Source organism: Charadrius vociferus, unplaced genomic scaffold (genome assembly GCF_000708025.1).
Source record: "Charadrius vociferus isolate BGI_N301 unplaced genomic scaffold, ASM70802v2 scaffold305, whole genome shotgun sequence".
Lineage (NCBI taxonomy): Eukaryota > Metazoa > Chordata > Aves > Charadriiformes > Charadriidae > Charadrius > Charadrius vociferus.
This window is the reverse complement of record NW_009648473.1, coordinates 386,240-409,405: the sequence shown is the minus strand read 5'-3', so window position 1 is coordinate 409,405 and position 23,166 is coordinate 386,240. Positions and strand designations below refer to the sequence as shown.

At 37.3% G+C, this 23,166-nt stretch overlaps 2 protein-coding genes across 2 annotated transcripts in view; both read left to right on the top strand.

The window, feature by feature from the left end:
* Positions 1-209, top strand: part of CKS2 (CDC28 protein kinase regulatory subunit 2) — an 18,193-nt gene extending 17,984 nt beyond the window's left edge. The window contains exon 10 of the mRNA XM_009885670.1: positions 82-209. Coding sequence (XP_009883972.1) covers positions 82-209 — 128 coding nt within the window. The remainder of the gene's footprint in view (positions 1-81) is intronic.
* A 655-nt stretch (positions 210-864) lies between these two features.
* Positions 865-22,931, top strand: SECISBP2 (SECIS binding protein 2). Its single transcript, XM_009885669.1, has 13 exons — positions 865-957; positions 1,540-1,698; positions 4,581-4,682; positions 6,457-6,576; positions 7,759-7,891; positions 10,550-10,719; positions 12,269-12,407; positions 12,854-12,983; positions 14,733-14,953; positions 15,634-15,788; positions 16,230-16,431; positions 17,387-17,449; positions 22,876-22,931. The coding sequence occupies exons 1-13, from the start codon at positions 865-867 to the stop codon at positions 22,929-22,931; spliced, it is 1,743 nt and encodes a 580-aa protein (XP_009883971.1).
* The last annotated feature ends 235 nt before the right edge of the window (positions 22,932-23,166 follow it).

Genomic DNA, 23,166 nt, shown 5'->3' with positions numbered 1-23,166 from the left:
AGGACTCTATCTTAGAGCCACCACATGCATTATGCATTGAATTGTCTAAGTGCCTCTCACTGGATTTCTGTCTATACACAGACATGCACCAGTCTGAGTCTGTTTCGGAGATGGCTGGGGCTGGCAGAGTCCTTCTTCTCACAGAGGTCACCCCTGCAGCCTCCCAAAACCTACCACTACCAAAACGTTGCAATGCAATTGTTCAATGAAAGTTTTTCTCATTCTTAAAGAAAAAAAATTTTTTTTTCTCTATTTGCTGTGTGTTTGGAATATTTACAAAATTAAGTGTTAGTTCTCTCAAAACATTGATACTTCTGAGTGGTAGTGGGTGAAATTCTTGTACACTGAGGCACATTAGGAAGTCTTTCAGCTGGTTTATACGTCTGTAAGGGAAGTTTTTAGAAAGTACTGATGTGGCCTTGTACATGGAAGCTGTATGACTGAGTGGGATAAATATTAAAGGAATTTTTTATGTAAATACAGCAGAAATTCATTATTTTAAAGAAAAATAGATTAGAAAATGAGTGTGGAATTACTTGTATGTCGTTAGTATGACACAGTATAGATTTCCAATTACAATTTAATTGGGCTAATATATGTATGTAGTGCTGGACAATATATGGAGTAGTTACAATTCTGGAAAGCTTTCTGGAGAAATGAAATGTGTGTCTTATTTCAGTCCTTCCTCAGAAGGAATGTGGCTCTCTTCTGTACCTGCTAGTCCTTGATTAATTCATTACTGATCCTTTTTCTTTTGAATATTTGAGAAATATTTTTGAGACATCTTTGTATATCACTTTTTTCCCAATGGCATTTCCTGAAACATCTGTAGATGGTTCTACTCAACCACATGTGTCTTGGGCCATGGTACTTTCACAGCCCCCAAGGAAAATTGTGTCATCACCAGCATCTGAAGGTCGTTCTGGAGACAAAGGGAAGCACGATACTGAAGCAAAGGTACTTGAGACTTGTCTGCTTTAAACTAATTTCTGTCACTGTGTGATTGTGTCTCTTGATGTGAGACAATGCCATTTTTTTCCTAGGCTCTGTACAGTGTCCACTCCTTAATGTAGCTTTTAAGAATTACTATTAAGTTACCTTGTCATTATTAGAATTTTTCTTCTCTTTTAGTGGAAAAGAATAACAGCAAGTCAAAAAGGCAGTGCTACTCCAGCAACACGAACTTCCAAAATAGCTGATTTGAATATATTACTTTTAGGCTGGACTTTTTTCAAATTCCTGACCCTCAGAATGAGACATGAAACATGGAACTCTTGCCTTATTTGGGTGGATATTTCCTACTGAAATCTCAGTAGTCCTGATACATTCTGATAACCATGCAATGTGCTTCAAATGAAGAGTTTTTGCAGTCGCTCTGAATTTCTAAAAGATCTTGATTTTTCCTTGTCCACTTAATGTCCTAGCCTGGGTTGATAAAGATACCCTTTAGTTGTGTAAGTGTGGTCACTTGCATTTATTTTGGTAGGTGGTATTGAAATAAATGAGTTTCTAATGGTCACACCTTGTGATTTTTTTCAGCAGTCAGAAACAAAAAATGATGCTAGTGAAACTGAGCCTGAGGAAGGGTCAGAAAAGAAGAAAAAAAAGAAGAAAAAGAAGAAAAAAACTAAGTCACCCACTGCTGTAGAGAAACCTCAAAATGAATCTGCTACAGTACAGGAACCACCAAGGATTGAGGTACAGTGAAGAGGTTTTTTTTGTTGTTCTTTTAAGTGTTACGAGTGTATTGGAAGACCAGATGTTAACACAGCTTCGTACAAATCTAAGTTCAAATCCTGTTTGTAGAGGATATTGGGCCAGGTGCATTTCAGTAGAGATGTTTGTTACAAGTTACTGGTAGGGAACAGTTGTGCCTTTTCCCTTACCACATATTCGAGGAGCACAAAGTGCTGAAGAGACTTAGGGCAAATTTGGAATGAAGCATCTGACAGTCTAAATGTTAACAGATAACAATTAAAGTCAGATTTCCTAAATTAAAAATATTCTGTAGTATCTGTTGCAGAAAGCAAAGTGCACAAGGAACAGGGAATATACTGGGTACCATAGTGTGTGTTGGTTTTAAAGAATGTGGTACTGGTATTACAATTCTGCCCATCTCGCATTTGGAAGCAATCTCTGTGGAACACAGTTGTCACTGCTTACGTTCCTGATTGCTGATTCCAGTTTTTTTGCAAGTTCACATAGCTGTGATATGCATATTAGTATTTTGAGGCTTCTGTGTATCAGTATCATGAAGGCTTTAGACTCTCCCACATTAGAGGGTTGTTGTATGGTCGACGGTTTAACAGTGCTTCATTGGAATCCCAATTCGTTGAAAGTGCTATGTACATGTATTGATTTACATGTTTAATCTAGTGTACATAATGTTCAGTCTGTGAAATGGCAGCATAAAGAAGTCTTCCTGTCTGGCTTCTGTTCTGTACATTTGAACATGGAACATGGAGCGGAATTGTGGCTGCGTGTTGTTTTCATTGTGTGGTTCATTGTCCTGGAACAGCACAAGAAATTACTGTTTACAGACCTCTTTTTTTAGAGAATTATGGGTAGAAGCAAAGATCTGCAGGTTCTTTCCCTCATGAGAACATCCCTATTTTTACTATATGCTACCATACAATGTCTGATATGTGAATGACTTAACATCTAAACAGAAAGAGAATAGCAGGAGTCATGGGAAGTACTAGGAAGGTAGTGGGACTATTGAAGACAAAAGTAGAAAAAAATGGCATAGAATCATGGAACAGGACATACGCATTTCACTGAAATCCATGACATGGATGCAGTATCTGTTGTGGCAGTGGGGGACAGCTTTCAGAGCCTCCTGGTTTGCTGGCAATGCTTGTCTGCTCATCAGTTTGAAAAACGGGTGAGCTTGTATGATGCTCTTGAAATAGAAGAGCATGAAAGAGTCATACACCTGTAACTTCAAGGCACTCAGAAGATTTAAGAAGGTTCTGCTATGTGCAGCAGTTTACTAGAGCAATATATTGGATCGCTTACTAGTTTTATAAAAGTCCCTTATTTATTGACACTGTTAATGAGCATAGATGGATGCATTTGAGAAAAATAATCCTGTTTTTCCATACACAGGGGTAGGCCCTGAGCTAGTTATTTTCTCCAAAGGGGGAGAAATTGAAGCTGCTATTGATAATCAGGTCAACGCTGGTAGTACTGGTCAAACATGCAAATAGTGCTGGGAATTGTTAGGAAAATAGAAAAGAAAATGGATTATGACAATACATAAATCCAGGACTTGTCCTATCTAAATATAGTGTGGATTTTGTTTTCTTGTGTTTCCCCCACTCCTTAAAAAAATATACATAGTTGAACTAAAAAAGATAGACAAAATGCTCCAAAGTTAATCAAAGGTATGAAGCAATTTTTGTGGGAGGCAAGACTGAATAAACTAGGACTTCTTAGTCTGTAAAATAGATGGCTAAGTGGGAATCAGAAGTGACAAGGAAATAAAAATGAAATTATTTGATCTTTCTCCTAATTTTGTTTGATGTCCTCTGGTTCTTATAGGTGATGAGTTAAGAACAAATATAAGGAGGTGTAACGTCACACCGAGTGCTGGATTTTAATTATTCATTGTGCTACAGTATGTTGCAAATGTCAGAAATTTATTTGAATTCAGGAAGTGATTGGACAGACAGAAATAAAAATTTATTCTAGTGAGGGGTATTTAAATGTGGAAGTACTACCTCTGGTTCCCGTCGCTAAGCTGGAAGAGTGTTTGTGGAATATTTCTTGCAGTCACCTACTTCCAAGCTTCTTTAAAAGTGAGGTGTGTCTGTCTTTATGCTGGTCTTCGTGGCTTGGGCTGTTTAAATGAAGTCTTTCAGGCTGCAGAAGAAGTATTGGTGTGTTCAGTAGTACTGTATCACAACTAAAAAGGCCTCTCAGAGGAGAAGCAATTGGATGAAAACCAACCTGGTGGATGAGGAGCATTATGATTGTGGTAGTGGATATAATGTGACCAGTGTAGAGCAAGCTCCAGACTGTCTGCTCTTAGTTAGTCCAGAGTCTGGATAGTGTATCCTCTGCTAATAAAATTTATTCTTGTGTCTAAGCCTACATAATCACTTCAGTAATTTATCTGTTTATTTCCATACTGTAGTCAAGAGTTACTACCCTTTTGCCTGCCCTTTTAGTTCTTCACCACTCGCACGTTTAAGGCAGAATTGCACAGCTGGAGAATATACTGGAAGAAGAGGGAAGTTGTTTGCAAGGCTGTTAAATGATCTGAAAAACACTCCTTTAGGAACCATTTACCTCTAATTATTTGTATCAGCTGACAGCAATAACAAGCTGCTGTTGGGAGCATTTCTCTTGTAAGCTCTTTCAGCCTTGAATTGGCTGCTGCATAGATGACTTAACCATTGTAATGCTGATAATAATTGGTGGCACTGCACTTGGCTTCTGAATTTTTATACAGTGAAAAAAAATTATGATGAATGTTTGGTAAGCAGGGAGAGAATAATTTAATTATAAGAAAACACAGTTTTGAGAGTATGGACTTGATAGTTCTTGTAAAATCATCTTCTGATTTATTTGTTTAGGATGCTGAGGAGTTTCCTGATCTTGCAGCTGCTTCTGATAGGAGAAACAGACTAGGATCTCAGACACCGTCATTTAATCCTGGTGTCAGAAAGCAGTCTGAAGTAAGTAATCTTACGACATTATGTTAATGTTAAGAAAACAAGCAAGAAAAGACTGCAAGTTTTAAATGAGACTAAAGATGGAATTCTTTTGACTACATGTGGGTGCTTATGATGTGGATCTCTGCCCATGGCAATCCTCTTAGGTACTCTGTGGAGAGTGAAGAGCTACTCACTGTATTCAGTAGATTCACATCATTCCAAAGGAGATTTTGGTCTCTGAACTGCTGCCTAAACTCTGGGATCCTAATTCCAATATAGACACCTCTGTTGTGAACACTCGCGGTTAGTTGAGATGAGTTCTGTTTATGTACTTTATTTTCCTGCCGGTAGTGTTCTGGTTTAATTTTGAATTTCATAAAAATAATACTAAGACTTCCAATTTCTGCCTTTGCTGTTGAGGGCATCTGAACAGTGTAACACTTGTTCTCAAGCTGTGCAAGGGTAAGAATTTGAGTTTAACATCAGTTATAAATCCAAGCTTTTTTTTTCATGAGTGAAATGAATCCCAAGGAATTATTTGGAAATTCATTCAATATGGGAATGAATCCCAAACATAAATCACATGGATTGGAAATGCAGTTAGTTTTGCAAAGCAAATAACATAAATAATAAAGGTGAAAATAGAGATTTCTGTTTCTTTGAAACTGGTTTTGCTGCTAGAAATTTTTGTCCTTGGTTTTCTTTCACTGTGAATATTAGTGGTTGAAAGACAAAACAAAAAAAAAACCAAAAGAACCCCAAAACCCTTGTTTGCTTTGCTTGAGGCAGTAAATTGAATCAACAGGGAGGAATGAGCAGCAAAGGCACAGTAATTGCTGAAACCAGATTTGTTATAAAGAAAGTGCTACACAGACTTGCACCTCAAATGACACAAACCTTTTAGCTTTGTAGGTGTAAGTGGGATATAACCTCTCAAAGCTTACGTAAGTGGTAGAGATGTGATCATTAAGCCACTCATACTCCTCTGTAACAAATATTTGAAGATGAAGCTGCCTTGCTGATTTTTTCTTCCAAATCTAAAAAAAGAAAATCATGGGTCTGATTAAGTAGTATGGCAGCCAATAAATTATCATGCTTTTAGATGGCCACAATACGGTCCTCCCTGAAGCCTTCTCTTCTCCGGGCTGAACAATCCCTACTCTCTCAGCCTGTCTTTGTAGGAGAGGTGTTCCATCCCTTTGCCCATTTTTGTGGGCCTCCTCTGGACTGCTTGTACAGGTCCATGTCTGTCTTGTGCTGAGGACCCCAGAACTGCACACAGGACTCCAGGTGGGGACACACCAGGACAGAGTAGAGGGTGAGAATCACCTCCCTCAATATACTGGCCGAACTTCTTTTTACATAGCCCAGGAAACAGTTGGCTTTCTGGGCTGCAAGTGTACATTGCCAGTTCATGTCCAGTTTTTCATCCACCAGTATCTGCAAGTCCTTCTTTGCAGTGCTGCTCTCAATCCATTCATCCCTGAGCCTGTATTGGTATTGGGGATTGCCCCAGCCCAGGTCCAGAACCTTGCACTTGGCCATGTTGAACTTCATGAGCTTCACACAGGTCCATTCCTCAAGCCTGTCAAGGTCTCTCCAGATGACATCCCGTCCCTGAAGCATATTGACTCTACTACTCAGCCTGGTGTCATTTACAAACTTGCTGAGGGTACACTCAATGCCACTGTCTATGTTCCATTTGAATTTAATATCATCTTCACTTTACCCTTTTCCATGTGTCTTTAAATATTTTCTCTTCCTGCTTGTCACCTTTTGTCTCTAAATTTCAAAGATCCATCTTGCCGAAGAGTCTTGGGATAGTCGGCCTCCCACACTGGATGGAACTCCCAAAGTGGATGGACTATCAGGGAAGCATGCTTCATCTTCTATATTAGAAAGAAAAAAAATGCAGGTAAATTAATTCATGTTTGAAAAGAAGTTTACAACTCAAAATGACCAAAAAAATTAGCGTATTTAATATAAGACTAGATCCAAGCACAGCTGCGATTGTATTCATACTTTGAGATAAGTGACAAGATCCTCTTGGTTAGAAGCAGTCAGTGGTAGTAATTGCTAGCCCCCAGCTTGTGATGCAGTGTTTAGGGAAAAATACTAGTTTTTCCATTAATGTCTGCGAGTTTCAGGTATCTGGAATTTTTCTTTCACCTGTCTTACTTGATGATGGCATAAATCCAGTCCAAACTGATTGTCTTAAGGAGTTTGAAATCTCTTAAAAGTGGATCTGCCAGATTAAGACAAGGAGGCAAGGAGATCCACTTAGCCTGGGGCACGGAAGAGAAATGCAGAGCAACAGTAAGGTCAGTGAGTTTTTCCATATTGGTGAGTAGGTTCTGGCATAGCTCTGATGGAAGATGAGATCCTGGGCTCAGGAGGAGGTCACATTCCTTAACCCTATTGTAACAGAAGCTATGATGAATTGATCCTTCAGGATAAGACTTCTGAAAGTACAAAATCTGTGAGTCATTTCCTTAGCATGTTCTGCTGTCGTCGTACTCTTTACTAGACTATTCATTTGTAATCTTTTTATTTCTGAATCATTAAATGTGGTGCCAAATGTGTGACACTGCTTCAGCCTTCTCTTTGAAGCAAACAGAAAGGTTACTGCTTATGAGGAGGTGGTACATAAAGACGACGATCTTTCTCTTTAATAAGGCATTGAAGATAATGGTGTATGTATTTGGCAATCACATAACCTGGAAAATTCACAGAGTAGTTTTTCTGTACTTTTAACAAAAATTTCAATTCTGGTAAGCCTTTCTCCTTTTTCAAAGGTAGGTGGCAGTCTGATCAAAGTGGTAGCCTGACATAAAGCACCTCCTTTATTAAAGACTTAGTGCTTTTGTCTTTATTCCAGTAGCTATTCAAAAGTTATTTGAGCTGTTTTTAATTTTTTTTTTTAATTTTTCACATTAAAGTTGATGTCTATTTAAATATCAAAACACTTTCATTGAATCAAGTTAAAAATCAAAACTACCATGGATGAAGATGTTCAGAGTGTATTACACACCATACAAAAGAGAGTCTTTACATTCTGAAATGGCTGGCATTGCTAATTGGTACTGAACTTCTTCAGGATACATCCAGGAGCAGTGGTAAGAAGAGTCAAATTCCTGTACAGTTGGATTTGGGCGGCATGCTGGCAGTATTGGAGCAGAAGCAGCAAACAGAGAAGTCAAAACAGTCTTCTAAACCTGTGGTGTTTTCAGGTATTGGTTACAATGAAATTTCCTTGCTTTCAACTTCAATTGTTTTTAAGCATTAAAACATTAAATGTAGCCTGATTTCTGATCTGTAATGATCTCTGAACATGCAGACAGGAGCACAGTTCACAAGATACAAGAGAAAATGAAGGTTCTTTTAAAAAAAAATTTAAAAAGCATGGCATTCTGAATTGTTTGGAGGAAGACAGGGGGAAAGAAAAATCTTCAGGACAATGGTGTGTAAAAGAACACCTTTTATAAATATGAGAGGTGATTGAAATTTAGCTTTTACGAAAACACTAATGTTTGTGGAGATTTTTGCTTTTGTCTTAAATACGTGTGTTGCTGTTGTGATGTGTACCTGCAGGAAGGGGCTGCACAGTAACAAAGGCTTTCTGAAGCTCCTCTGATGCTAGAAATCCTAGAGCTCTAACTTGAGTGGAAAAGCTCCTTTGCTTCTTCTCAATCAGCCCAAGCCAAAGAATGAGTTCTGCCGTGCCTGATAATTGTGAAATAATTGCTTTAACAAAATGCTAGGTTTTGGTGATGGAGAAAATCTTTCAGACCTTGTGGATGCATAACCAGGAAGCAGAAACAAATAGCTTAGCATCTTTTTCATTGTAGGTCAAAATTTAGTCTTGCTATGTTAGTGCAGTATATTTTGCAAAAGGAAGCATAATCTGTGCCAGAATTAAATTATGATAAAATTTCTCTCCTTGTTTCAGTAAAAATTTTTTTTAATTATTTCAGAAAGAGAGCTAACCACAAGAGAATTAATCTCACAATGTTTTGTATGATAGCTGAGCTTTTAAATAAAAAGCTCAAAAATACCGAGCAATGATGAGACTTTTGCTTCACTAATTGAGAGAACTTGTAAGAAGCTTTTTAAAATTCTTTTTCTGCGATTGATCTCTTTTTTTCATTTGAGTCAGTCAAACTCAATGCTGCAGAGGTACTAATAACCAGGTTTGTTTATATAAAACTATACACTGCATGGGTAGTCGCGTAGATGGTGGAGCACAAACGTATTGGTCACAATGCCTGTTTTCTAATATTAAATTGCCTGTGTCTGAATCTGCTGTAGAAGAGAAGTTTATGTATTGTGTTCATATCCTGGAAGTATAAGGCAGATGTTACCTCAACTTTATATTTTTCTTTTTAACATTCAGTGCACCCATTAAATGGTGTGTACCAAAAATGTGACTTTAGTTTGTGAAATGTCATCATGTCTGTAGTGTCTGTAACCAGGAGAGGAGTATAGTGAACAAGAAGGGCAAGGAGTGCAACTGCAGACAAAGTTGTTTCATTCCACTTACTACTTCGTATGGTAAATAATGTATGGATGGAACAACATAATAAAGGAGCAATTATTTGAATTTAAATTACATTTTGGAAATGCATCAGTCATGCAAAATGACACAAACTGTTAAAGCCATCAAGTTCAGGAACATGAGAACTCTGTGGATTTGAAATGAAGAGGTGATGTACACAATGACGGGAAATATCATGTGTCTGCAGGGTGAACACTTATGTATTGCTTCAAATCCAGCTTTAACTCTTGTAGCCACCTATGCTAACATACTGCACAACATTCTTGGCAGTTCTCAGTTTGCCTTTGTAACAAAGAGCCAAACCAGAAAAGTTGGGGTGTAGCGGTTCTATGAAGTAAACTGTTGCTATATATGTTTATATATATAAACAATGCTAATGGTACTGTATGTGGAATTGGAGGATCAGCATATAAATACTTCGGAAGCAGTAACTGAAGTTGGCTTAAGACAAGCTGCCAGAAGCTTTGGGTGCTTTTTAGGGTGTTTTTAGGTGCCTGAGGCACAAAGGTGTCAAGCTCATTCCACTGATACTTATGTCATCCTCTTAATTGACTTGCTAATGTAACCTCATTTATATTGCAGGTAACTGAAGTTTGACAAAGTGCTCTCATGTGATACAGGATTCCTACTGATAATGAGCTGAAAAGGGAGAGTAGTTTTTAGGGTGTGAGGTCATGGTTTGGAAGGTCCAGGTTCAGTAACTTGGCCTGTCATTTAAAGCTTCTGTGTTCTAAACCCTCTGAAAAATGCAAGTAAAGTAGATATCTCCTGGGAGCTGTGCTGGTTAAACAAAAGAGACATACCTGTACCTTTGCATTACTCATTACCCATCTGCAAATTAACTTTGTCCACTTCATTAAGGCGTAACAAATGCTGGGAGTAAGTGCCGCAGATTATTTACAGCAATTAAACCTAAAATCTGTAATACTGCAGCTGAGCATTTATCTTAACACAGTACAGAATCTGTGGAGGAGGAAATGCCATTACCATGAAACATGGAGATTCCTGAAGGTTTACCAAACCAGCATGGTGCGGTGTTGAAGGTAGCTTGGAGTGCAGAGTTTTGCCAAATATGACTTTCGGGAGTTCAGGGACAGAGCTTGTGATTCTAGTCATATAATAGAAGTAGACAACATGTCAGTCTTTTGGGAGGAGTATCTTTATTAAATAACATCGTTTAATGACACAGGATTGCCTATGAATATTCTTAATAGCAACACAACACAAATCTAATATGTGCATACTAGTCCTAATCCAGTCATTAAACTTGCATTGGATTCTAGTTTAGATATTTGTTATAGTTGTCTGATGCAGACTTTTTTTTTAATCTCAGTTGGTGGTGCCATACCATTACTTTCTAAAGAACCTGCTACAGCCACAAAAAGTCACCGGTTAAACCAAGGAAAGATGCCTCATAACCCTTTGGATTCCAGCGCTCCTTTGGTAAAGAAAGGGAAACAGAGAGAAGTCCCTAAAGCAAAAAGACCAACACGTCTTAAAAAGGTGCTCATATTTTTACCTTAAATAGTACAATATAGGCTGATGCAACATCAGTATTACTCTGTGAGTCTGTTAAACCTTCTGGTGTGGAGATCTGCATCTCAGCATCCACTTGTCTAAATTCAATTTTAGCTTTCCTTGGTTTAAAAAAGGGGAGGGGGGCCAGGGGAGAAGAGGGGAGTCTTGCTAAATAGCGTAGAAAATTCCCCCAAAATATATTTTCCCACTTAAATCAGTTGATAGCCAAAGAAGTGTCACTACAAAAGTATCCATGTGTCATTGGGGGGGACATCGAAAGAAGTCTTACTTGGTTTGGATAAGGTATAGTTATTTGCAGGACTGAGGAGAATGGATCTAACAAAGATAGTGTTTAATGTTTCTGTGCTCTTCCAAGCCAGAACTTCGTCTGGTTCTGCAGCAACTAGCATTAAATCCACCTGGTGATTTCTCTTGTTATCTTCTCTATTTGCCCATTCACGTTGCTTCCTGTCATATCTTCTGTACAGAGGATTTTAAAGTACCGCTCCATTGCTACGTAACTTTTTGGTCTAGAACAATTCTTGCAGAGCTAGTAAAGGTAGTTTAGTGATCATTCTGTGCTGCTTATTGAATTTGAGAACTGTAGAATATAAACAACATATATAACAAACTCAGGGGGTGATACTAATTACTGTGTCTTCTGACTGTTCTGTCTTCATGCCATCTATTTTCCAAAGCAGGTTTGAGATGACAAAGATGGCTTTGTCTGTGTAATAGCTGCATTGTGAGTATGGTAGGGAGCTTATTCATGTTCTTTGTTCATCTTTGACAAATGCAAATGGAGAAATTTACTTTTGCAATTAGATTCTGTGGTGTAATTAATTAAAATTTTTGGGTAGATTAGCTGAGCTAGTGGTCATATACACAATAACTGCTTCTTAGCAGTTATGAAAGGAGAGAAGGAAGATGAGTTTCAGGAAACTGATTATTGCTTTCACCTACTGTAGCATGTTTGGATCCAGCATATGTACTACTTTCCTTCCTTCTGTGTACTATATGGCTTAGCTATCCATGGTAATTTCTTCTTTTTCTTCAACCAGCATATTCAGAGGCAGCAATCTATTAGACTGACTCAAGATTTTTAACTGGGGAATAAGGAGGAACAGTAACTCTGTGTGTGTATATATGCGTATATATAAAAAAGTACTTGAGTGTTTGGCTGAATTGCTACAAATTGACAGTCTGAAGAAAAGTAAAAAGGGAGACTTTCACTTGCTTCTCTGCATTGAAGCGGTTTGTTGCTTTAACTTTAGTTCTGCCTTTGTGGTTGATCCCTAGTGATTATTTTCTCCACCCAGACACTGGTAATCAAGGAAAAAGACCTTTTCTAAGTAGATTTAGGGAATACCTTTCCTTCTTTTTATGTGCTAATTCAAAAAACCCTAATATAGTAAAATTTGAATGATGGTGCCAAACTTCTTTATGAATGGTCTGTATGTAAACAGTTGGTAGCAGGAACTGCTTTGTTATCTATGTGACATTCAATTTATTTGGGTTTTGTAATTTTTTTTAGATTATTCTGAAAGAAAGAGAACAACGAAAACAGCAACACCTGTTAGAACAGACAGCAGTACTAAAAGATGAAGATAATGTTTGTCAGTCTGCAGAAAATATTACTGAAGATGAAATGCTTCTACAGCATAGTCAAGCAGGTATCTTTCAAGAAAAGGCTATAATACAGTATGTAGATGGAGATCTGAGAGTGAGCTCACTTGGTGCTTTCAAAAATGTGTACCAAATGAAAAGCATAACTTCAGAATTTTCTAAGATTCTACTTGGGCTTATCTAGAGTTTAAAGTGTGCTGAAGCTAATAGTCAACGTAGTTGAATAATTAGGATTCTGATTACTGTTCCATACTTTTATGCCTGTTGGATTTGTTATATCTTGTAATGAGAGTCCCTGCATCTCTCTGGCAATCTGTTTAAAAAGAGGTACAATAATAAAAACTAAGACTTAAAAAATGTATGACCTGTTCCCCTACTACCACCAGCTGTTGTAATACTGAAGTAATGATGCTTCAAGACATACTTGACAAGTTAGTCTCTTCACAATGCTTTTTGGTCTGTCTTTTTATTGAGATATCTATTTACATGATAGCTGTTCCTGTAACACAAGTTGCTGAAGGGTTTCTGGAGAACACAGGGATCAAAGAATCTACAGAAGGTTCTATGACTTCAAAGCAGCTAACCCCCAGTCTTCCAAAAATCCACAGTAGGAAGTTCAGAGAGTAAGTATCGATTGTATTGATGTCTGGTTTTCCACAATACCACTGATAAGGCATTTTTCAAACAAGATTTTCATATTTCACTTGCATTCTGTGCAACACTAATTGGAGTTTAGACTGAAGGTTCTAAATTTTTTTCCAGTTTTTCTGTAAGCTGACACACAAAGAAAGAAATTATATCCAGAGAAATAGTGTGTACATTGTTGTAATTCTCACTTCAAGATGCATGTTCCTTGACGGAAATAAAAGATCAGAAATTCATTAGAGGCTAAGGAACAATAAGGAGCTGCTGTTAAAGTATAAGTACCTTATTTTAAGTAAATGGAGTACCAGCTTAATATTTAAGAAAAAGAGTAGTAACACCCTACTTATTTTTAGTGTGTACTTTGGTTTTCTGCTGCCAGACGAAATGGCAAAAATGTAAAGCATGTGACTAGTGAGATTACATTTTCATGTTATGGCTAGGCAGAGAAATAAAGGGAGGATTTATGGATTATTATGTGCAAACACTTTTAGTTTTGTTTAATCAGACGTGTATATATATGTTTCCTTATAAAAGAAGGAATAGACATTACTATATGTGAAGACATCAGAGATCCAGTCATGACAGTTTATAACAGTTAGTTTAGTTAAGCAGTGTTCTAACTTTTAGTTTTTCTCCCATAAAGGCCTGGCTGGCCTCTATGCCATTGTGTTATAGTAAAGGTTAATATGTATACAGCCATTCTTTAACCTTCTGTCACCACATGTTAGCTCTAATTTAACTTCTGATGGCATTAAAAATTACTTAAATTGTCTCTATGCAACACTTTTACTGAAAGCACAGTTTGGGCTGAACATGTACAGGGTCCAGCCTGTCCAACTGAGTCCTACATAGGGTGTAGAGCATTCAGCAAAGCTTAGAATATTTTGTGTCTCTAGGTTAGATTTTCATTGTTTTAGTAGACCTGTCTTTGAGACTTAGTGAAATCAGCTGGAAATAGTAAATAAAAACTCTTGTAACTTATATAAAGTTTTGAGATAACAGGATAGATCTTGTGATCTCTTCTCATAATCTTATGTGGATTTGCCACTTGGCATCTTTCTGTTCACTGTGCAGTTTAGAAATCTTTAGTTTTTCTTTTTGAGATCCTTCTTTACTGAATGATTCTTTGTGTAAAAGATGGGGGGGGAAATAATTTGGAACCCTGATCTTTCCCAGGGAACACTAGAAGGATGAAGTACATCTGGTTTTATCCTTTCCTTATGAACACCACAAGGCTGTAGTCTGATAAGTGAAACAGGAAGACAGACAAAAAATACGAACCTGAGAAGAAGGAATTTGATCCAGATTTCCATCTTTGTTAAGAAATAAATTAGAATTTTATACTTTGGTTGCAGTACTCTGATATAGGTCAAAATAAATGCCCTCACAAAAATGCTTCAATAGAAAAAATATGTACATATATACATATTGGTATAAAATATATATACAGGTTTATTGTACACATGTGTATGTATTTTTAGTATGGTTTGATAGGGGAGCCAGGTATCACAAATAACAAAACTTTCTGTAAGTTCTCAACCACTGAAAAAAATCTTAAGTAAATGTTTGTTTTCATATATATAACAAGTGTATTTGGAGTGGAAATAGGAAAAAGGACAAAGACATAGAATAGAAGGTAAACTGTTTATATTTCACATATTACATATTTATGTGTTACATATTAGTAATTTTAGAGGTTTTAACATTTAATTGATTCTTTCTTCCAGTTATTGCAGCCAGGTACTTAGCAAAGAAGTTGACAGTTGTGTGACAGATCTCTTAAAAGAACTGGTTCGTTTCCAAGATCGCTTGTATCAGAAAGACCCAGTAAAGGCAAAGATAAAACGCAGACTTGTTATGGGTCTTAGAGAAGTTTTGAAACATCTGAAGCTGAAAAAACTGAAGTGTGTCATCATCTCTCCGAACTGTGAAAAGATTAAGTCAAAGGGTAAATAAGTTTAAAAAAAATATATTTGTTTAATAAAAGAAATGTGAAAAAGCATACTCAGTATACTGGCAGCAGGATTATTATTGGAGGAACTTATTTGAGTAGCCTTTGAAATCCAGTCATATAAAGATGCCTTCCTCCTTCAGATTGTTTACTGGTGTGCAGCTGAAGCATGAGCTGAGTCAAGACTATCTGGGGTGGGGGAAGTTACCTGAAATTAGAATCTGTTTAGGTTACTGATGCCAGCTGTGCTACCCCAAGAAGCCCTACTGTTTCAGTCTCTTTTAGGCCACAGATTGACAGTAAGTTTTCAGTGATCGTTTGTTTAAAATTTGTTGTTAATTATTGTCTTTATTTTCTATTAACTTTCAGAGAATTTCATAGAAGCTGGCTGGTTTTAATACTACATTAGACTATACTACACATACAACAAAATACAGAATAGTAGCAGTCTAAGGACACTGCTAATTAAGAATTAAGAAAAAAATGTCGAATTCTCCTTTAAAATTGAGATCTAATGCTATTACTGAGATCCTTGTTTTTTTTCCTATAAGCTCTTGTGATTTCAAAATGCACCTGCAACCCTGGTGTATTTTTTGCCATCGTGTAACAGTACTGGCCTTTAGTTATAATCAACTTGAATAGCGTCATCCTTTGCTAATTCTTTTTTTCTGCTCCAGGTGGGTTGGATGAGACTCTACACAACATTATCGACTGTGCCTGTGAACAGAATATCCCGTTTGTTTTTGCCCTTAATCGCAAGGCCCTGGGCCGCTGTGTGAACAAAGCAGTGCCTGTGAGCGTGGTGGGAATTTTTAGCTATGATGGGGCTCAGGTAAGCTGAAATATGTAGGTTCATGTTTTTGTTTAGCTATACTTGGTACCCCTAAGGGAGGGGAGTGTGTGTGGGGGGGAATGATTCTCACTTGAAGGTTTTGTTTGTTTTGCTATTGCACATTTATACTCTATCCCAGGTCAGTGGCTTACTGATTTGAGAAGTACAGCCACTCAGCAGTATTCAAAAAAGTAGTTTGGCCATCTGTTCTGACATCCTCTCCATCTAGATCTCTTTCCAAAATGTTTATTTCAAGAGAATTGGTGTTTTTATAAGTGCTTATAAATCGTTTGGTTTTCATGTCCTTTTACATACTTCACTGCTCAACTTTTATAAATGAACATACATGTTCTGAATAAGGAATATTCATTACAGATTTTCACGGAGATGTTAAAACTTACTGTATGATTTAAGCTCTGCTAATATTTTATGTTTCCATAGGACCATTTTCATAGAATGGTACAACTGACAACAGAGGCCAGGAAGGCCTACAAAGATATGATAGCAGCTTTAGAGGAAGAAGCTGAAGGAGGACTAAGAGAAACCCAACCCAGCATGTTAACCACTGAATATGAAAAAAATGGCTTATCAGAAACTGGTAAAACATCTTCCAAGGACTCCGATGAGGATGTACCAAATTATAGTGAGTATTTACTGTCTTCTTTTTTAAGAAATAAATTAGAATTTTATACTTTGGTTGCTGTACTTTGATATAGGTCAAAATAAATGCCCTCATAAAAATGCTTCAATACAAAAAATATGTACATATATACGTGTTGATATAAAATATATATATATAAGTTTATTGTACATGTGTCAACTTGGTTCAGTTTTCATTCAAAGTGCATTTCAATTCTACCATTTTCACTGAAACAAATGACACCTTAGTGGTTAGTAAGGGGTGAAATTCTGCTTTTCTGTCACTTCTCCCTGCTCCCCTAATTTTGTAAACCTGAGGTCAGCTCTTGCTGAGAAAGTCTTAGAGCTAAGTTCTTCTCTGAAATCCACTGATGGCAGCCAGTACTCATTGCTTTGTCCAGGGAGGTTTAACAGAGCTCCTTATTATTTCTTTTTGTTTTTTTCTGGAAGCGCACACAGTATAAGTACGGAGGACTCAAGTTTTGTATTGAAGCCTGTTTGAGATGCATCTTCCTGTCCAAACACATTCATGTTTTGTTGATGCCTTCCACTTCTAGAAACACATTTCTCCAGCTTGCTTGTACAGTCACCAGACGACAGTTGTCACACATACTAGGCAGTTCATGACTTCTTTCAAAGTTTTGAAAACTTAGGAGTTTTTTTAAAGTTGGAGTTTTAAAGTTCACCTTCAGAACTAGCTTTGCTTGAGTAGAGGGCTGAACAGTGGGACCTCAATGGATCCCATCACTCCTAAAGTATTCTTTCATGCGTCATCTGATGTCACATGGTGTACAGGCCAACGTGCCTGTGTGCCAACTTATCATGGCACTTACTTTGAGGAGGCAGTAGAGAATCAATGTGACTGTTCATTTTGAGTTTTTCCTCAAGTATTATAAAGTAACATGTTTGTTTGTTGTTTTGTTTTTTTGTTTTGTTTTGTTTTTCCTAATATTTCCTAGTTAAAATCTGGAAGAGAAAACTTGAAGAAGAGTATAACCCATATGCACTGGAACTGGAAAAGAGTGCAACTGCTGATGTGGTGATAGTGAATTCTGAAGAGCATCAGTAAACCTAGATCCAATTCTATGGGGCCTTTAATTATTTTTTTTTTTTTTAGACCCCCTAGGAAGAGGGTAGCAAAATTAAAAAATTTAAGAAATATCTGAAGTCAGCTAAGTAAACTGTTCAGAATCCCTTAAACAAAATACACGCTGGAGCACATGAGGCACTGGTTAATGCTTTTACGTTCTATGTATTTGGCTGATTACTATAGCAGATGACAACAGCAAATTTTCTTAGCCCCAAGCCACTTGAACTGGCTTGGCATACTTTCATGGTTTTATGGACTAGCATTGATTTGTTAGTGATACAATATACCAAAAGAACTTGCTAGAAAGATAAATTTATTTGGGAAGCGAATCTGCGAGGCAGAAGGTTGGGGTTTGCAGGGAGTTGCTTTTTATTTTTAAGTCTTATTTAAGAACTTCAACTGTTTTTTGGTTGTGGGTTTGATTTTGTTTTTTTCTTCTAAATAAACCTGCTCAGGTGGGCAGGCTGGCATTAATGTCTCTTTCTTCCAGTCAGCAAGAAATAAATTCTGGGCAGGCAGCTTGATTGACACTAATTACAGAAGCCAATGATGACAAAGCTCCCAGTTAGCTCATCTGTGTGATATTTTGTTCTTCTGGGATCATACAGCAGGTGTAAAGGAGAGAGTATGGAATATAAAGGTCTGAAATTCCTGAAGTGAAAATGCTTTGCTTAGAAATTTTATGAAGTTGACTAAGTGTACAATGATGATGTTTCTGCTACTGCTGAGACTAGTTTATCATAGATCCTGCTTTGAAGTTAAGAGGATAGTGAAGGACAGCAAATATGCCAGCCTGGTATCCTATCTGTACGTTCTCAATGCTGACAGACTCCTCATTCCTTCAGTTTGGGGTTGTGTCAGTGTATATATGTAAGAGTCTTTGATCAATCTCAGTTTGTATCTAAGGTGGGGAAAATTTATATCTTACAGAAAATAAAATTTTAGAAACAAAAAAAATCCTTCTCCCAGGAGAATGGGAACAGTCTTTTTTCAGTGGTGCCCAGTGACAGGACAAGAGGTAACAGGCACAAACTTGAACACAGGAAGTTCCATCTTCACATGAGGAGGAACTTCCTTACTTTGAGGGTGGCAGAGCACTGGAACAGGCTGCCCAGAGAGGTTGTGGTCTCCCACTCTGGAGACATTGAAAACCTGCCTGGACGCCGCTGTCCTGTGCAACCTGTTGTAGGTGACCCTGCTCAGGCAGGGGCATTGGACTAGATGATCTCCAGAGGTCCCTTCCAACTCTGACCATTCTGTGATTCTGTAAAATGTGCTCGTAATGGTGGTGAAACCACCTTAGTGGGAATTTCCTATATAAATACCATTGTTTACAAGTTGTTGATATAAGAAGACAAGCCTAAAGAAAGTAATTGGAAGATGCACATGTAACATTTGTCAGCTGTTCTGAGAGGTGATATAGATGCCATGTGCTACTGCCAGCATCACTGAAGTGTGTCTGTAAGTGCTTCACCACATTGAACATTTGTAGAGCAATACTTTGGAAAGTAGCTGCCTTGTGAAGTTATATAAAAACTTTAAATAATTTTGAAATTCAAACAATTTTGTAGAATGTAAATTGTATAAAATCTACTACAATATATTGATTCTATAAAGTATGGTTGTGACTTAAGTGAACTCTTCTGGTGGGCACTTAAATGATACTTGAAATTTCAGTTTTGAGGAAGAACGTTGGTAAGGGAAGCCAGCCTTAAGCTGAAGTGCACAGCTAGTCACTAGTTATGATGATGATCTGTTTGTATTAGTTTCTTCTAACCTTAAATGGAGATTAAGGGTGAAAGATCCCCTTAAGTGATGAAAGATGGCCATCAGATATCCTTGATCCAGAGGTAAGTTGTGATTTATTCATGCTTGTGCTACTTTGATAAACATCTAAAACTTTGAAACTGCTAAACCTGGTCACTGCATGCAATGGGGATCAGTTGGTGAAGATCACATTAGCAGCTCTGGGGTTTTTTTGGCCATATTTTCTATTTTGTCTTACTGTAGAAGAGCATTAAAAGTTACTTCGGAAGCATTATAAGTTGTTCATAATCTCAGGGAGTTATTTCCTGTTCTTAGAATGTAGCAAAAAAATTCACTATGAGGTATTACAGCTGTGCTCACTCATTCTGTTATACAGATGGTTTTTTCCACAAAGTTGAGCCAAACAAAAAATCTGGCAATCTTTTTGTACTACTTGCAGTACTTTGCTGCAGAGACAAGGCAAAGCTCAGCTATGCTCATGTAAAACTCTCACCTCAATCTTACAAACCTTAACTTCCCACTCAGCACCACAGAACTAAACTTAGCTCTGCTCCAAATGTAGCGGAGAGACAATTCAAGAAAAGTCAATAAAAGATGTCCTAAGAGAAACACAATGAGAAAAAAATACCCTTTGAACATTGGTGTCAGCTGCCTGCATGAGCATTAATTTATGATTGCGAATGTGAAAAATACAGAAAATGGTTTGTGTATAAGATTTTTCACCCAAGGTGGTCTGATATTTAAAAAAAAAAAACAACACAAACAAACAAAAAAAAAAACCCTACGGTCATTCAGGAAGGTCTTAGAGGGAGGAGAATGCTTTCTTCAATGTGGAAAACAATCTAGTTTAAACCTTACCATTTCTGGGATAACTTAGGGATAAACATGAAGTTTCCTGCTATTGCTAGGAGCAGCTATCCCCATGGACTGAAGCTACAGGGATTCTTAGGTGGCATCTTACCTGCTTCCAGAATGTTTAAAACCATTCAGAAGATAAGACAGAAAACTTGAATTATGCCTCAGACTTTTGTTTATTAGATGCAGAAAGACAGAACTCTGAACAGCAATGCAGTAAAATAATTTCACTGTGAATTCAGGAGGTCCTCACATTTTCAGTCTGCAGTTCTGTAGGAATATGTGAACTTGATGCAATCGTAGTCTTGGAATTCATTCAACATACACAGAATTTTTTAAAGGTACCACAGTTATCTCAAATATAGAAGAATAATTTGCAAAAACTAAAGAGTCTGCTTTCACTTGGGTGCTTTGTAATCTTTCTGTATTTTGAGAATTAGTCAGAGGTTCTTTATTTGGTACAGAAACTTTATTACCAAAGGAAATGTGTTTGAGCAAACAAACTTGCTGACACCACAAAGGAATGCTCTTCAAAACGCTGGGAACAGAGGATAAGGGTAAACACATTAAAAGAAAATAAATGGGTGAGTTGAAGTGCTTTTAAATAAATGTGATCCACATCTTATTATTAATCATATCAAGATCCTCAAGCCTAAAATTAATGTGTTTGCTTAAAGAACTCAAAACAGAAGCCATGCATCATATTGTATTGTTTGAGCAGCATAAGTCTTACTGAGACCACTTCTGTTCTTCATGAAGCTGAAATAAAACCAGATATAGTTCCAACATGGAATGGGTGGCCTCTCTACTTGTAGCATGTAACTTCATTACTCTTTGATCCACCTCAAGCTTCAGGTGATTCTGTTGAACATCAGTTTTAATGCCAGCACCAGCACTCACAAATACCTATTTAACTGCTGTGACATTAAGAGTACTGCGTACTCTAGCTTACGTACATTTCTCCTTCTAGCTTGTCTGTTCCTTAATTCATTACAGGCTGTTCTTCTTGTTGCAGCTTTCCTGAAGAAGAAAAAGTTCAGAATGATGTGTTAATACTGCTTTAAAAATTAAAATGGGGTGTAAAGCTTGCCTGTACTAACTGTTCCACATGCAACAAGCGTGTGTCATCCAAAAGTTATCAAAACTAGTCTTTGTTCTAATTTTTGGAGAAAAATATTAAAAGCTAAGTAGGGCTATTTTTTTTTTTTAAAGGAAGGCCAGCTTTGATGGACAATGCCATTTATGAAGTCCAGTAGTCTCTGCAATCCAGTTAGTCTACAGATGTGATGAAATTAATATACTGTACTCAGTATACACAGACTTAATGCTTTGGGCAGGATGAGAACTACTGACTGATTAGCACTTCGTTAGTGGACTTAATGAGCAAGCTGAAATAACCGTAATATATGTCATAGATTGAGCAGATTTTACTGCTGTGAGGGTCAGGAATGACAACACGTACAGGAACACTAATCACTTTGTTACATAAATACAGTCGGTTGCAGAAACATCATAGGCTGTTTATAAAATTGAGACTGTAGTGCATGATGTAGAAAGCACTGTAGGAAATACCTTCTCCAAAAATTCTTACCCACGTTTTCCTCCAGTTTTGCATCATCTTGTCATGTTCGCTGATGGCACTTCTCCAGGTATCAAATTCTTTGGTCCATCCATCCTGACCAGCACTATCTGAGAATTGTACATGGGATGATTACTTGACTACGTAATGATTAAGGAAGTTGATATCTGTTCAGTTGCAATACTTCCTGTGGAGGATTGGGCTAGAAGGAACAAAAGCCACCATCTTGTCCTTCATTTTGCTCTACCTCCTCTCATGTTATTTGGAAATAAGTTCTATTCAAATGGTCAATTCTCTTCCCCTCTGCAGCAAACTTTACAGCCTCCAAAGTAAACAGATTCAGCGCCTTTATCTGTGATTTGAACTTTAGAAAATACAATCTACGTGTTAGAGTTCAAACCCATCTAAGAAGCACAGGAATGTTCCAGTTAGATCATACCAAGCCTGGGGAGAAGAATGATATGATACAGCTGACTATATCCAGCTTGTAATTTCTCCATTTTTTGGTAATGTTATGTAGTTAGTTATTCTTCATTCCAGTGGGGACTTAAGAAGGGCTATTTTACCACATCTTGATAAAATTTTAGTTCTAACTCTGTCTGCCCATTTTTCTTGCAGACAGAATTAGAACTGAAATTTTTTTTCTTGCAGAACACTGGTGGTGACATACACAGATGTAACATTTTCTGTTTACCCTTTGGGACACCTGCAACAGTATGTAATGCTTTTGGAGCACAGTGAAAGCCTCTCCGTTTTACATTTACAGTAGTTTCAGTGAGACACTCTTCATTCTGCTTCCAAGACAGACTTCAGAGTAATTGGAGTGATAGCAAGACAACTTGTGGAACTCCTCATGCTTTTCTCTGTCACTGAAAAAAGAAGGGTTGAGCTGTTCTTGACAAATTCTTGTTTGTTATTAACCAGCTAATTAATTTTTCCTTCATCCTGCCAAGAAAATCCATACTACATCAATCATCTTCATTGCTCTTGCTGTCTTTTAAAAGACTATTCATACCTTCTCCAGGCCTGGATAAGTTCTTAAAAGCTAGTTGAAAATTATTCTGAAGTAGCATTGGTCAGTTCTGGGTAGCCACAGATCTTGCACAGCTGCTGAAGTTAGCTAATCATTCTCTTGCCCAGTTAGTGTCCAAATGAAGAGGTAAGAACTGACCTCATCCAACTACAGGTGGTTTGCAAATCATCTGATTTCTAAAAATCCTGGCTGTTGGGAGTTTCTTTTTACCCTCTGACTTCCTTGGCATTAAAGGATTTTTCTACATTACCCTGTAGCATTCTGGCAGAGTAACTATTTTTAACTCTCTTAGTACTCATCTGACTTCCAGTTTGTGTCTATGAGTTTATCAGTTTTGGTTTCATTTCTAGGTGGTAACTGCTGATTTGCAGGTTAGTCCTTTGATGGAAGGCATGGAAGAATTTTTTTATGGCTC